The sequence below is a fragment of the Oncorhynchus mykiss genome, chromosome 22 (genome assembly GCF_013265735.2).
Source record: "Oncorhynchus mykiss isolate Arlee chromosome 22, USDA_OmykA_1.1, whole genome shotgun sequence".
Lineage (NCBI taxonomy): Eukaryota > Metazoa > Chordata > Actinopteri > Salmoniformes > Salmonidae > Oncorhynchus > Oncorhynchus mykiss.
The window spans coordinates 48,020,572-48,037,110 of record NC_048586.1 but is presented as its reverse complement, the minus strand read 5'-3'; the positions used below and the strand labels follow the sequence as shown (position 1 = coordinate 48,037,110).

Genomic DNA, 16,539 nt, shown 5'->3' with positions numbered 1-16,539 from the left:
TCAGCTAGACAGTCCCATGGCTGTTAGATCAGCTAGACAGTCCCTGTTGGATCAGCTAGACAGTCCCTGTTGGATTAGCTAGACAGTCCCATGACTGTTGGATCAGCTAGACAGTCCCATGGCTGTTAGATCAGCTAGACAGTCCCTGTTGGATCAGCTAGACAGTCCCTGTTGAATCAGCTAGACAGTCCCTGATGGATCAGCTAGACAGTCCCATGGCTGTTGGATTAGCTAGACAGTCCCTGTTGGATCAGCTAGACAGTCCCTGTTGGATCAACTAGACAGTCCCTGTTGGATCAGATAGACAGTCCCTGTTGGATTAGCTAGACTGTCCCATGACTGTTGGATCAGCTAGACAGTCCCATGGCTGTTAGATCAGCTAGACAGTCCCTGTTGGATCAGCTAGACAGTCCCTGTTGGATCAGCTAGACAGTCCCTGTTGGATCAACTAGACAGTCCCTGTTGGATCAGCTAGACAGTCCCTGTTGGATTAGCTAGACAGTCCCATGACTGTTGGATCAGCTAGACAGTCCCATGGCTGTTAGATCAGCTAGACAGTCCCTGTTGGATCAGCTAGACAGTCCCTGTTGGATTAGCTAGACAGTCCCATGACTTTTGGATCAGCTAGACAGTCCCATGGCTGTTAGATCAGCTAGACAGTCCCTGTTGGATCAGCTAGACAGTCCCTGTTGAATCAGCTAGACAGTCCCTGATGGATCAGATAGACAGTCCCATGGCTGTTGGATTAGCTAGACAGTCCCTGTTGGATCAGCTAGACAGTCCCTGTTGGATCAACTAGACAGTCCCATGACTGTTGGATCAGCTAGACAGTCCCATGGCTGTTGAATTAGCTAGACAGTCCCTGTTGGATTAGCTAGACAGTCCCATGACTGTTGGATCAGCTAGACAGTCCCATGGCTGTTAGATCAGCTAGACAGTCCCTGTTGGATCAGCTAGACAGTCCCTGTTGGATCAGCTAGACAGTCCCATGGCTGTTCGATCAGCAAGACTGTCCCATGACTGTTGGATCAACTATGCAGTCCCTGTTGGATCAGCTAGACAGTCCCTGTTGGATCAGCTAGACAGTCCCTGTTGGATTAGCTAGACAGTCCCTGTTGGATTAGCTAGACAGTCCCATGACTGTTGGATCAGCTAGACAGTCCCTGTTGGATCAGCTAGACAGTCCCTGTTGGATCAGCTAGACAGTCCCTGTTGGATTAGCTAGACAGTCCCATGACTGTTGGATCAGCTAGACAGTCCCATGGCTGTTAGATCAGCTAGACAGTCCCTGTTGGATCAGCTAGACAGTCCCTGTTGGATTAGCTAGACAGGCCCATGACTGTTGGATCAGCTAGACAGTCCCATGGCTGTTAGATCAGCTAGACAGTCCCTGTTGGATCAGCTAGACAGTCCATGTTGGATTAGCTAGACAGTCCCTGTTGAATCAGCTAGACAGTCCCTGTTGGAGGGAATCTATGGCCAATGTAGAGTATGATGACTGTGCTTACCTCCCATGTGTCCCATGATACCGCCTTTAGCAGGAAAAAAAGAGAGATAGAGAGAGAGAGACAGAGACAGAGAGAGAGAGAGACAGAGAGAGAGAGAGACAGAGAGAGACAGAGAGACAGAGAGAGACAGAGAGAGAGAGAGAAGCGGTAGAGATGCTCAAACACAACAAATAAACAGAAGAAAACTTTAATTCAACCCATGCATTTCAAAGTCATACGTGTAAACAAACAGAAATTACGGTGGTAATGAATGTCTCGCCAGGCAGACTGAGCTCGGCCAGGGTCTAAGCATGTATCAAACACGTATAGGAGCTGATACCAACTTGACTTATTGCCTGCCTGACTGTCTGCCTGAACGGGCCAACCCACCTGAGAGGCTGAGGACACGGCTGTGCCACCATGACTTGGTGCAGCCAGGATGGACAGGTCCATGTCCAACAGGTTGGCCCCTGCAGGGCTGTCAAACTGACATGGGAAGGAAGGATACGATACATACAGACAGTTAACAGGAGAACGAGGGCAGGGATTAGCAAGAGTCACACTTTATGTGGATAGCAGAGTTGGGTTCAAGTCAAATTCAGAAACTCGACTGAAATTCCAATATTAATTTGTTTTTAATAACTTAGCAGTAATCTGAAAACGAGAAGCTATTTATTGATGTCAAACGTGTTCGATTTTTGGGGGATTTTAAATTCATATCACTTCCTTGAATTGACTGACTTCAATTCCAAATTGACCCCAACCTTGGTGGATAGTCGTCAACAGAAGACCTACAGTATCAACAAAATATCAACTGCAACTCTGTTGGTGTGTAACAGCTTGCTTGGGTTCTGATAAGGGATGGGGTAGGTTTAGGGTAGAGTAGGGGTTAGGGTAGGTTTAGGGTAGAGTAATGGATAGGGTAGGTTTAGGGTAGAGTAAGGGTTAGGGTAGGTTTAGGGCAGAGTAGGGGTTAGGGTAGATTTAGGGTAGAGTAAGGGTTAGGGTAGGTTTAGGGTAGAGTAGGGGTTAGGGTAGGTTTAGGGTAGAGTAGGGGTTAGGGTAGATTTAGGGTAGAGTAAGGGATAGGGTAGGTTTAGGGTAGAGTAAGGGATAGGGTATGTTTAGGGTAGAGTAGGGGTTAGGGTAGATTTAGGGTAGAGTAAGGGATAGGGTAGGTTTAGGGTAGAGTAAGGGATAGGGTAGGTTTAGGGTAGAGTAGGGATGGGGTAGGTTTAGGGTAGAGTAAGGGATAGGGTAGGTTTAGGGTAGAGTAGGGGTTAGGGTAGGTTTAGGGCAGAGTAGGGGTTAGGGTAGATTTAGGGCAGAGTAGGGGTTAGGGTAGATTTAGGGTAGAGTAAGGGTTAGGGTAGGTTTCGGGTAGAGTAATGGTTAGGGTAGGTTAGGGTATAGTAGGGGTTAGGGTAGAGTAGGGGTTAGGGTAGGTTTAGGGTAGAGTAGGGGTTAGGGTAGGTTTAGGGTAGAGTAAGGGTTAGGGTAGGTTTAGGGTAGAGTAGGGGATAGGGTAGGTTTAGGGTAGAGTAGGGGTTAGGGTAGGTTTAGGGCAGAGTAGGGGTTAGGGTAGATTTAGGGTAGAGTAAGGGTTAGGGTAGGTTTCGGGTAGAGTAATGGTTAGGGTAGGTTAGGGTATAGTAGGGGTTAGGGTAGAGTAGGGGTTAGGGTAGGTTTAGGGTAGAGTAGGGGTTAGGGTAGGTTTAGGGTAGAGTAAGGGTTAGGGTAGGTTTAGGATAGCGTAGGGGTAGGTTTAGGGTAGAGTAGGGGTTAGGGTAGGTTTAGGGCAGAGTAGGGGTTAGGGTAGATTTAGGGTAGAGTAAGGGTTAGGGTAGGTTTCGGGTAGTGTAGGGGTTAGGGTAGGTTTAGGGTAGAGCAGGGGTTAGGGTAGGTTTAGGGTAGAGTAGGGGTTAGGGTAGGTTTAGGGTAGCGTAGGGGTAGGTTTAGGGTAGAGTAGGGGTTAGGGTAGGTTTAGGGTAGAGTAGGGGTTAGGGTAGGGTTAGGGTTAGGGTTAGGGTTAGGGTTAGGGTAGGTTTAGGGTATAGTAGGGGTTAGGGTAGAGTAGGGGTTAGGGTAGGTTTAGGGTAGAGTAGGGGTTAGGGTAGGTTTAGGGTAGAGTAGGGGTTAGGGTAGGTTTAGGGTAGAGTAATGGTTAGGGTAGGTTAGGGTATAGTAGGGGTTAGGGTAGAGTAGGGGTTAGGGTAGGTTTAGGGTAGAGTAGGGGTTAGGGTAGGTTTAGGGTAGAGTAAGGTTTAGGGTAGAGTAGGGGTTAGGGTAGGTTTAGGGTAGAGTAGGGGTTAGGGTAGGTTTAGGGTAGAGTAGGGGTTAGGGTAGGTTCAGGGTAGAGTAAGGGTTAGGGTAGGTTTAGTGTAGAGTAAGGGTTAGGGTAGGTTTAGGGTAGAGTAAGGGTAGGTTTCGGGTAGAGTAGGGGTTAGGGTAGGTTTAGTGTAGAGTAAGGGTAGGTTTCGGGTAGAGTAAGGGTTAGGGTAGGTTTAGGGTAGAGTAAGGGTAGGTTTAGGGTAGAGTAAGGGTAGGTTTAGGGTAGAGTAAGGGTTAGGTTAGGGTAGAGTAAGGATTAGGGTTGGTTTAGGTTAGAGTAGGGGTTAAGTTAGGTTTAGGGTAGAGGAATGGTTAGGGTAGGTTTAGTGTAGAGTATGGGTTAGGGTAGGTTTAGTGTAGAGTACGGGTTAGGGTAGGTTTATTGTAGAGTAAGGATTAGGGTTGGTTTAGGGTAGAGTAGGGGTTAGGTTAGGTTTAGGGTAGAGGAATGGTTAGGGTAGGTTTAGGGTAGAGTAGGGGTAGGTTTAGTGTAGAGTACGGGTTAGGGTAGGTTTAGTGTAGAGTAGGTGTTAGGGTAGGTTTAGTGTAGAGTAGGGGTTAGGGTAGGTTTAGGGTAGAGTAAGGGTAGGTTTATGGTAGAGTAGGTGTTAGGGTAGGTTTAGTGTAGAGTAAGGGTTAGGGTAGGTTTAGTGTAGAGTACGGGTTAGGGTAGGTTTAGTGTAGAGTAAGGATTAGGGTTGGTTTAGGGTAGAGTAGGGGTTAGGTTAGGTTTAGGGTAGAGGAATGGTTAGGGTAGGTTTAGGGTAGAGTAGGGGTAGGTTTAGTGTAGAGTACGGGTTAGGGTAGGTTTAGTGTAGAGTAGGTGTTAGGGTAGGTTTAGTGTAGAGTAGGGGTTAGGGTAGGTTTAGGGTAGAGTAAGGGTAGGTTTATGGTAGAGTAGGTGTTAGGGTAGGTTTAGTGTAGAGTAAGGGTTAGGGTAGGTTTAGTGTAGAGTAGGTGTTAGGGTAAGTTTAGTGTAGAGTAAGGGTTAGGGTAGGTTTAGTGTAGAGTAGGTGTTAGGGTAGGTTTAGTGTAGAGTAGGGGTTAGGGTAGGTTTAGGGTAGAGTAAGGGTAGGTTTATGGTAGAGTAGGTGTTAGGGTAGATTTAGTGTAGAGTAAGGGTTAGGGTAGGTTTAGTGTAGAGTAGGTGTTAGGGTAGGTTTAGTGTAGAGTAAGGGTTAGGGTAGGTTTAGTGTAGAGTAAGGGTTAGGGTAGGTTTAGTGTAGAGTAAGGGTAGGTTTCGGGTAGAGTAGGGGTTAGGGTAGGTTTAGTGTAGAGTAAGGGTAGGTTTCGGGTAGAGTAAGGGTTAGGGTAGGTTTAGGGTAGAGTAAGGGTAGGTTTAGGGTAGAGTAAGGGTAGGTTTAGGGTAGAGTAAGGGTTAGGGTAGGGTTAGGGTAGAGTAAGGATTAGGGTTGGTTTTGGTTAGAGTAGGGGTTAAGTTAGGTTTAGGGTAGAGGAATGGTTAGGGTAGGTTTAGTGTAGAGTATGGGTTAGGGTAGGTTTATGGTAGAGTAGGTGTTAGGGTAGGTTTAGTGTAGAGTAAGGGTTAGGGTAGGTTTAGTGTAGAGTAAGGGTTAGGGTAGGTTTAGTGTAGAGTAAGGGTAGGTTTCGGGTAGAGTAGGGGTTAGGGTAGGTTTAGTGTAGAGTAAGGGTAGGTTTCGGGTAGAGTAAGGGTTAGGGTAGGTTTAGGGTAGAGTAAGGGTAGGTTTAGGGTAGAGTAAGGGTAGGTTTAGGGTAGAGTAAGGGTTAGGGTAGGGTTAGGGTAGAGTAAGGATTAGGGTTGGTTTTGGTTAGAGTAGGGGTTAAGTTAGGTTTAGGGTAGAGGAATGGTTAGGGTAGGTTTAGTGTAGAGTATGGGTTAGGGTAGGTTTAGTGTAGAGTACGGGTTAGGGTAGGTTTAGTGTAGAGTAAGGATTAGGGTTGGTTTAGGGTAGAGTAGGGGTTAGGTTAGGTTTAGGGTAGAGGAATGGTTAGGGTAGGTTTAGGGTAGAGTAGGGGTAGGTTTAGTGTAGAGTACGGGTTAGGGTAGGTTTAGTGTAGAGTAGGTGTTAGGGTAGGTTTAGTGTAGAGTAGGGGTTAGGGTAGGTTTAGGGTAGAGTAAGGGTAGGTTTATGGTAGAGTAGGTGTTAGGGTAGGTTTAGGGTAGAGTAGGGGTTAGGGTAGGTTTAGTGTAGAGTACGGGTTAGGGTAGGTTTAGTGTAGAGTAAGGATTAGGGTTGGTTTAGGGTAGAGTAGGGGTTAGGTTAGGTTTAGGGTAGAGGAATGGTTAGGGTAGGTTTAGGGTAGAGTAGGGGTAGGTTTAGTGTAGAGTACGGGTTAGGGTAGGTTTAGTGTAGAGTAGGTGTTAGGGTAGGTTTAGTGTAGAGTAGGGGTTAGGGTAGGTTTAGGGTAGAGTAAGGGTAGGTTTATGGTAGAGTAGGTGTTAGGGTATGTTTAGTGTAGAGTAAGGGTTAGGGTAGGTTTAGTGTAGAGTAGGTGTTAGGGTAGGTTTAGTGTAGAGTAAGGGTTAGGGTAGGTTTAGTGTAGAGTAGGTGTTAGGGTAGGTTTAGTGTAGAGTAGGGGTTAGGGTAGGTTTAGGGTAGAGTAAGGGTAGGTTTATGGTAGAGTAGGTGTTAGGGTAGGTTTAGTGTAGAGTAAGGGTTAGGGTAGGTTTAGTGTAGAGTAGGTGTTAGGGTAGGTTTAGTGTAGAGTAAGGGTTAGGGTAGGTTTAGTGTAGAGTAGGTGTTAGGGTAGGTTTAGTGTAGAGTAGGGGTTAGGGTAGGTTTAGGGTAGAGTAAGGGTAGGTTTATGGTAGAGTAGGTGTTAGGGTAGGTTTAGTGTAGAGTAAGGGTTAGGGTAGGTTTAGTGTAGAGTAGGTGTTAGGGTAGGTTTAGTGTAGAGTAAGGGTTAGGGTAAGGAGTCAGGCATGACGTGATCAAGGAAAAGAGAACAGGTAACAGGCTGTACCTGTGTTGGGGACGTAACACTGATGTTAGGAGCAGCAGCAGCATCAAACAGGTTAATGATGTTTTCTGGTTTCATGTCCCGACAGGGGCTGGATTCAGGCCGCGGCGGCATCGCTGGTCTCAGCTGCACAACGTGACGGAGAGAAAGACAGGTAAAGACAAGGGTCACATGGCATACGTTGAAACGTGTGCCTTTCTGTTGGCTTACTTTTGCAAAATAACTATGAATTAATGGAATTCAAATTCAAATAATTGTCAACATATAGCATCACATTAAGGTGTGGAACGTTCACGTTCACTATTTCTTGAATCAATAAAATGAGCTTGTCTGACCACCACACTTACTACTGCCAACTTCAAATTTCTGAATCTCCTAAAAGGGCCACAAGACGGCATTTCAACGTTTCACCACTACAAAATCCTACTTTCTGTGATCAATTTGAAATAGAACTAAATAAGTTCATAATGATCAATAAAAAAAAATCTGATTCTATCAAAGGTTTTATCAACAAACATTATTTTCAGATAAGGTTTTTATTTATTTATTTTACCTTTATTTAACTAGGCAAGTCAGTTAAGAAGAAAATCTTATTTACAATGATGGTCTAGGAACAGTGGGTTAACTGGTCTAGGAACAGTGGGTTAACTGGTCTAGGAACAGTGGGTTAACTGGTCTAGGAACAGTGGGGTTAACTGGTCTAGGAACAGTGGGGTTAACTGGTCTAGGAACAGTGGGTTAACTGGTCTAGGAACAGTGGGGTTAACTGGTCTAGGAACAGTGGGCTAACTGGTCTAGGAACAGTGGGTTAACTGGTCTAGGAACAGTGGGTTAACTGGTCTAGGAACAGTGGGTTAACTGGTCTAGGAACAGTGGGGTTAACTGGTCTAGGAACAGTGGGGTTAACTGGTCTAGGAACAGTGGGTTAACTGGTCTAGGAACAGTGGGGTTAACTGGTCTAGGAACAGTGGGTTAACTGGTCTAGGAACAGTGGGTTAACTGGTCTAGGAACAGTGGGTTAACTGGTCTAGGAACAGTGGGTTAACTGGTCTAGGAACAGTGGGGTTAACTGGTCTAGGAACAGTGGGTTAACTGGTCTAGGAACAGTGGGTTAACTGGTCTAGGAACAGTGGGGTTAACTGGTCTAGGAACAGTGGGTTAACTGGTCTAGGAACAGTGGGGTTAACTGGTCTAGGAACAGTGGGTTAACTGGTCTAGGAACAGTGGGTTAACTGGTCTAGGAGCAGTGGGTTAACTGGTCTAGGAACAGTGGGTTAACTGGTCTAGGAACAGTGGGTTAACTGGTCTAGGAACAGTGGGTTAACTGGTCTAGGAACAGTGGGTTAACTGGTCTAGGAACAGTGGGTTAACTGGTCTAGGAACAGTGGGTTAACTGGTCTAGGAACAGTGGGTTAACTGGTCTAGGAACAATGGGTTAACTGGTCTAGGAACAGTGGGTTAACTGGTCTAGGAACAGTGGGTTGACTGGTCTAGGAACAGTGGGGTTAACTGGTCTAGGAACAGTGGGGTTAACTGGTCTAGGAACAGTGGGGTTAACTGGTCTAGGAACAGTGGGTTAACTGGTCTAGGAACAGTGGGTTAACTGGTCTAGGAACAGTGGGTTAACTGGTCTAGGAACAGTGGGTTAACTGGTCTAGGAACAGTGGGTTAACTGGTCTAGGAACAGTGGGTTAACTGGTCTAGGAACAGTGGGTTAACTGGTCTAGGAACAGTGGGTCAACTGGTCTAGGAACAGTGGGTTAACTGGTCTAAGAACAGTGGGTTAACTGGTCTAGGAACAGTGGGTTAACTGGTCTAGGAACAGTGGGTTAACTGGTCTAGGAACAGTGGGTCAACTGGTCTAGGAACAGTGGGTTAACTGGTCTAGGAACAGTGGGTTAACTGGTCTAGGAACAGTGGGTTAACTGGTCTAGGAACAGTGGGTTAACTGGTCTAGGAACAGTGGGGTTAACTGGTCTAGGAACAGTGGGTTAACTGGTCTAGGAACAGTGGGTTAACTGGTCTAGGAACAGTGGGTTAACTGGTCTAGGAACAGTGGGTTAACTGGTCTAGGAACAGTGGGTTAACTGGTCTAGGAACAGTGGGTTAACTGGTCTAGGAACAGTGGGTTAACTGGTCTAGGAACAGTGGGTTAACTGGTCTAGGAACAGTGGGTTGACTGCCTTGTTCAGGGGCAGAACGACAGGTTTTTACCTTGTCAGCTCAGGGATTCAATCTTGCAACCTTACGGTGAACTAGTCCAACGCTCTAACCACTAGGATACCTGCCTCCTCTAACTATTCCTCTTTACAAAGTCAAGACAGAACCTGATTTATTGATAAGACAGAGAGCAGAATTTGCCAATCCATCGAGTAAGACTCAACCATTACCTCCATGGAAATCGTCCCAGTTGTTTACTGGCCAACAAGCTACGCAGTAATTATCAATTAGCTGTAATATTAACTATTGTATCTGAAACGAGGGAATTACTATCAGAACCCCAATTAATCAATCATTACAAGGAACAATAGCAGGTATATTTCTTTAATCAATAATATGAGCTTGTCTGACCACCACACTTACTACTGCCAACTTCAAAGATTTTCCTGCTTCGAAAGAACTGTACACCTCTGACTGTAAATCATAAAATAATTAATTCATCAATGGGACAGTTGTAAATAATGCAGCGCCTTGTGTCACGATCGCAGATTTTAGAGAAACAACAAATGTCGCTACATATAAGTGTCTTATATTGGCTGAAAGCTTAAATTCTTGTTAATATAACTGCACTGTCCAATTTACAGTAGCTATTACCGCGAAACAATTACATGCTATTGTTTAAGGAGAGCTCCTAACAACAAAACACTTTTTTCACCGCGATAGATTTGATAAATTCACCTCTAAAGGTGAAATGTGTACTTACATTCTGAAATCTTGCTCTGATTTATCATCCAAAGCGTCACAGAAATAACATGAAGTGTTGTTTTGTTAGATAAAATAAATGTTCATATCCTAAAAAGATCCATATAGCATTTGCATGATCTGTTTTGTATTTCCACTCGTTAAATTTGCAAAGAAAGGAATCTGTGAAAATCTCACCCTAAACGTTATTTGAACGAGTCAAATCACGTTCGTATCTATTCCTCAGAGATCCTGGAAGGTAACAATACTTAATTATTTCATTAGGGGTGTAGTATATCCTATAGGACACCATATTTGGTCAGAGAGCGACGCCTTCATGGCGCGGGCAGCCATCACTTGAACAACTGTATCTTTGTCAAATAAGCACCAATTATGAACTTATGAAAACGGGTTGTTTTGCAAGTGTTGAACTTATTATATGGCTACTAATACTTGGAAAGCTAAATCAAAGTCCAAGTACACAGATTTGATGATGTTCTTGCTGAACAATGGAATATGAATGTGAATGTCTTCTTCACGATTTGTACCTGGGGACTTCACACTAAAAGTGTTGTTGTTCACTCATTTTTTTTTTTTTTTCCATCTGAAACTTTGCACATACACGGCTGCCATCTTGTGGACACTAGCGGAATTACAACCAGAGTGATGGCTATAACTGGGACCTTTCTCTTGCATTTCAAAGATGGTGGTAGAAAAAGACCTGGTTGGTTTTTTCTTTGTATTTTCTTCAACCAGATCTAATGTGTTATATTCAATTCACATTTCCACAAACGTCAAAGTGTTTCCTTTCAAATGGTACTAAGAATATGCATGACTCCCCGCACCTGCTTCTCTACTCCGGCGTCGGTCCTTACAATATGCCAATCCCTCAGCCTTGGTTATAACAGGCAATATCTGCTCTGCTCCATTCATAAGCAATAAAAGCAGCAGACAAGGCGATCCAAATTCTCCTTTGCTGTTCTTATTATCCATGCAACCCCTGGCACCAGGCAATTTGTCAATCAAAGGAAATAACACAGATTTACCTCAAATCTAGTGATCTAGTGATCTCATTATATACAGAGGACTTTTTACTATGTCTAGACAATGTATCTCAATCACTCCCAAACGCATTGAAGACCATACATAAATTCAGTTTCATCTCAATGTTACTTAGTCACTTCACAAATTACATGGAGTAACCTGTACCCCTGCACATTGACTCGGTACAGGTACCGCCTGGTATATAGCCTCGTTTCGATATGTACATTTATTGTGTTAATTTTTGATCGACTTGATTTTTTTTACTTTAGTTTATTTAGTCAATATTTTCTTAACTCTATTTCTAGAACTGCATTGTTGGTTAAGGGCTTGTACACAGATAATATTAGATTCTATATTAAGTGAATAGGCAGTAGAGTTATTTCCATGTGTGTAAATTGAGTAAATTATAGTTTGTAGAGTTAAATATAAACACTGAATAGTGTGGAAATAACTCTGAAAATGGAACTCTGCAACAAGAGTAATTTTTACTCTATTTAGACTGGGAATAAATGTTATCTTTTGTAGAGTATAATTGTCTTCAATTTGAGTAAAATTTACTCAGATACATTTACTGTGTAGGTAAGCATTTCACGGTTCTACACCTGTTGTATTCTGATAATGTGACATATACATTTAGATATGATTTGATTTGTATTTCTAAAATTAATCAAAGCACATCAAACCTACTGCCTCTCAAGACGCCGATGGAGGACTCCGTCTCTACTTATGGAAACTCATTTTTTTCCCAATTTGAAATATTTGGGAGTAGATATATTTCCTTCCTCAGATAAAACCATTGCCAGAAACTTTAACAGAATGCTCAAATGAACAGAATGCTCAAATGAACAGAACCCTCAAATTAACAGAATGCTCTAACTAACAGAACACTAACTAACAGAATGCTCTAACTAACAGAACGCTCTAACTAACAGAATGCTCAAATGAACAGAATGCTCTAACTAACAGAACACTAACTAACAGAACCCTCAAATTAACAGAACGCTCTAACTAACAGAATGCTCAAATGAACAGAATGCTCTAACTAACAGAACACTAACTAACAGAACCCTCAAATTAACAGAACGCTCTAGCTAACAGAACGCTCAAATTAACAGAACGCTCAAATGAACAGAATGCTCTAACTAACAGAATGCTCAAATGAACAGAATGCTCAAATGAACAGAACCCTCAAATTAACAGAATGCTCTAACTAACAGAACACTAACTAACAGAACCCTCAAATTAACAGAACGCTCTAACTAACAGAATGCTCAAATGAACAGAATGCTCTAACTAACAGAACACTAACTAACAGAACCCTCAAATTAACAGAACGCTCTAGCTAACAGAACGCTCAAATTAACAGAACGCTCAAATGAACAGAATGCTCTAACTAACAGAATACTCAAATTAACAGAATGCTCTAACTAACAGAATGCTCTAACTAACAGAATGCTCTAACTAACAGAATGCTCAAATGAACAGAATGCTCAAATGAACAGAATGCTCTAACTAACAGAATGCTCAAATGAACAGAATGCTCTAACTAACAGAACACTCTAACTAACAGAATGCTCAAATGAACAGAATGCTCTAACTAACAGAACCCTCAAATTAACAGAACGCTCTAACTAACAGAACACTCTAACTAACAGAACCCTCAAATTAACAGAACGCTCTAACTAACAGAACGCTCAAATTAACAGAACGCTCAAATTAACAGAACGCTCTAATGAACAGAATGCTCTAACTAACAGAATGCTCAAATTAACAGAATGCTCTAATTAACAGAACGCTCTAACTAACAGAACGCTCAAATTAATAGAACTCTCTAATTAACAGAACGCTCAAATTAACAGAACGCTCTAATTAACAGAACGCTCTAATTAACAGAACGCTCAAATTAACAGAACGCTCAAATTGTCACGCCCTGACCTTAGAGAGCCTTTTTATTTCTCTATTTGGTTATGTCAGAGTGTGATTTGGGTGGGCATTCTAGTTTTTTTATTTCTTTGTTGGCTAGGTATGGTTCCTAATCAGAGGCAGCTGTCTATCGTTGTCTCTGATTGGGGATCATACTTAGGCAGCCCTTTTTCCCACCTTAGATTGTGGGATCTTGTTTGTGTGTAATTGCTTTCTGCACTGCATGTAGCTTCACGTTTGATTTTGTATTTTGTTGTTTTTTCGATGTCATTTAAATAACAGTTAAATGTACGCCTACCACGCTGCACCTTGGTCCAATCCATCTTATAACGAACGTGAAACAAATTAACAGAACGCTCAAATGACCAGAACGCGCAAACTGTTTTATTTATTAAAAAACCTTAACCTAAATTTGACGTTTGGAGAAACGTGGAGGAGCAACTAATTCTGCAGTAGAACTGTGAGAGCTTGCTGTAAAGCGTTACCAACATTCTGAATGAGAGCAGTATCTCCCTCTCCCTTAGAGTTGGTCACAGACTAGATGGAGCCAGTATTGCTCCCAGGAGACATCTGCAGATGAGGTGGAAATCTGTTGTCTGTTCTTTCTTAATATAAACACGTGTGTGTGTGTGTGTGTGTGTGTGTGTGTGTGTGTGTGTGTGTGTGTGTGTGTGAGTGTTTTTGCATCCGGGGCACAAGTCTGTCTGTGTGTGCTTGCCTTTAAATACATTGAAAAACTCCCCCGAAAAACTTGCAGCAACAGCGTCTGTGTGCAACAAAAATAAATAACATTGACTGAAACCTTAAATCGATCTCAGTTCCATTGTCCGGGGCCAAGTTAACCTCCCCTTTCATCTAAGAGGATCAGAAGCGGTGAGTCTTGGTTGGCTCGTGTTTAGGAGGACTCATGGCTTTCGACCTTTGACCTTCGCCTCTCTCGAGTCCGTACGGGAGTTTCAGCGATGAGACAAGACTGTAACTATCAATTTGATACAACGAAATTTGCGGAGAAAAAAAAAGAGAAGAAAACAAATATAGAGGATCATGTTGTTAAACTGCGAGTTTGACCAAATCCAGTCCCCTTATTTAGGGGAGGTTTGGTTTAAATATATATATATATAATAATAATTCTACTCCAAAATAAATTAAAAATAAACTGACTCTGACACCATCTAAAGTATAATTTCCACCTCCAGAAATGAGCCATCAAAACATATTGGTAAAAATGATGTTAACATATTGGACTATGTACTGTGCGGTCTATATTATCAGATGTTTACTATTATTGGCAAACAGCATGATCACCTGTAACCCAACTGATGAAGCATTGTGGCTATATCATGTACATAGGCTAAAGCATTGGGTTTGTTCATCTACCGAATTGGACACAACATTCGGATTGCTCTTATTATTAATAATTACTATTTGAGTATAACTATAAATAATGACTAATTATTATTCACTCAAAAAAATAAATAGGTTAACTATTCTACCATAGAGTTGTCTGGTTTAGTTTTAACACCAAGGAAGGTTCCATCCTGAGTGATAAAGTAGAGGCTTTGAATTCCTTTACCAGCAGCTACAGTAGACTACAACCTACAGTCTGAGCTGAGCACCACATAGTCTATTACAGTAGACTACACACTACAGTCTGAGCTGAGTACCACATAGTCTATTACAGTAGACTACAACCTACAGTCTGAGCTGAGCACCACATAGTCTATTACAGTAGACTACACACTACAGTCTGAGCTGAGTACCACATAGACTATTACAGTAGACTACAACCTACAGTCTGAGCTGAGTACCACATAGACTATTACAGTAGACTACAACCTACAGTCTGAGCTGAGCACCACATAGTCTATTACAGTAGACTACAACCTACAGTCTGAGCTGAGCACCACATAGACTATTACAGTAGACTACACACTACAGTCTGAGCTGAGCACCATAGACTATTACAGTAGACTACAACCTACAGTCTGAGCTGAGCACCACATAGACTATTACAGTAGACTACACACTACAGTCTGAGCTGAGTACCACATAGACTATTACAGTAGACTACAACCTACAGTCTGAGCTGAGCACCACATAGACTATTACAGTAGACTACAACCTACAGTCTGAGCTGAGCACCACATAGACTATTACAGTAGACTACAACCTACAGTCTGAGCTGAGTACCACATAGACTATTACAGTAGACTACAACCTACAGTCTGAGCTGAGTACCACATAGACTATTACAGTAGACTACAACCTACAGTCTGAGCTGAGCACCACATAGACTATTACAGTAGACTACAACCTACAGTCTGAGCTGAGTACCACATAGACTATTACAGTAGACTACAACCTACAGTCTGAGCTGAGCACCACATAGACTATTACAGTAGACTACAACCTACAGTCTGAGCTGAGTACCACATAGACTATTACAGTAGACTACAACCTACAGTCTGAGCTGAGCACCACATAGACTATTACAGTAGACTACAACCTACAGTCTGAGCTGAGCACCACATAGACTATCACAGTAGACTACAACCTACAGTCTGAGCTGAGCACCACATAGACTATTACAGTAGACTACAACCTACAGTCTGAGCTGAGCACCACATAGACTATTACAGTAGACTACAACCTACAGTCTGAGCTGAGCACCACATAGACTATTACAGTAGACTACAACCTACAGTCTGAGCTGAGCACCACATAGACTATTACAGTAGACTACAACCTACAGTCTGAGCTGAGCACCACATAGACTATTACAGTAGACTACAACCTACAGTCTGAGCTGAGCACCACATAGACTATTACAGTAGACTACAAACTACAGTCTGAGCTGAGCACCACATAGACTATTACAGTAGACTACAACCTACAGTCTGAGCTGAGTACCACATAGACTATTACAGTAGACTACAACCTACAGTCTGAGCTGAGCACCACATAGACTATTACAGTAGACTACAAACTACAGTCTGAGCTGAGTACCACATAGTCTATTACAGTAGACTACACACTACAGTCTGAGCTGAGTACCACATAGTCTATTACAGTAGACTACACACTACAGTCTGAGCTGAGTACCACATAGACTATTACAGTAGACTACAACCTACAGTCTGAGCTGAGCACCACATAGACTATTACAGTAGACTACAACCTACAGTCTGAGCTGAGCACCACATAGACTATTACAGTAGACTACAACCTACAGTCTGAGCTGAGCACCACATAGACTATTACAGTAGACTACAACCTACAGTCTGAGCTGAGCACCACATAGACTATTACAGTAGACTACAACCTACAGTCTGAGCTGAGCACCACATAGACTATTACAGTAGACTACAACCTACAGTCTGAGCTGAGTACCACATAGACTATTACAGTAGACTACAACCTACAGTCTGAGCTGAGCACCACATAGTCTATTACAGTAGACTACAACCTACAGTCTGAGCTGAGCACCACATAGACTATTACAGTAGACTACACACTACAGTCTGAGCTGAGCACCATAGACTATTACAGTAGACTACAACCTACAGTCTGAGCTGAGCACCACATAGACTATTACAGTAGACTACACACTACAGTCTGAGCTGAGTACCACATATACTATTACAGTAGACTACAACCTACAGTCTGAGCTGAGCACCACATAGACTATTACAGTAGACTACAACCTACAGTCTGAGCTGAGCACCACATAGACTATTACAGTAGACTACAACCTACAGTCTGAGCTGAGCACCACATAGACTATTACAGTAGACTACAACCTACAGTCTGAGCTGAGCACCACATAGACTATTACAGTAGACTACAACCTACAGTCTGAGCTGAGCACCACATAGACTATTACAGTAGACTACAACCTACAGTCTGAGCT

The 16,539-nt window shown here is 42.9% G+C and overlaps 1 protein-coding gene across 4 annotated transcripts in view; it reads right to left on the bottom strand.

The window, feature by feature from the left end:
- The window catches only part of LOC110501952 (myc box-dependent-interacting protein 1), a 61,398-nt gene that overhangs the window by 5,757 nt on the left and 39,102 nt on the right, over positions 1 to 16,539 (bottom strand). For 2 of the 4 annotated variants that reach the window (XM_036959462.1, XM_036959464.1), the window contains exons 12-14: positions 6,765 to 6,887; positions 1,878 to 1,973; positions 1,509 to 1,532 (exon numbers count right to left, since the gene is read on the bottom strand). In XM_036959462.1, coding sequence (XP_036815357.1) covers positions 1,509 to 1,532; positions 1,878 to 1,973; positions 6,765 to 6,887 — 243 coding nt within the window. The remainder of the gene's footprint in view (positions 1 to 1,508; positions 1,533 to 1,877; positions 1,974 to 6,764; positions 6,888 to 16,539) is intronic. The other 2 variants (XM_036959463.1, XM_036959465.1) reach the window with 1 other exon arrangement.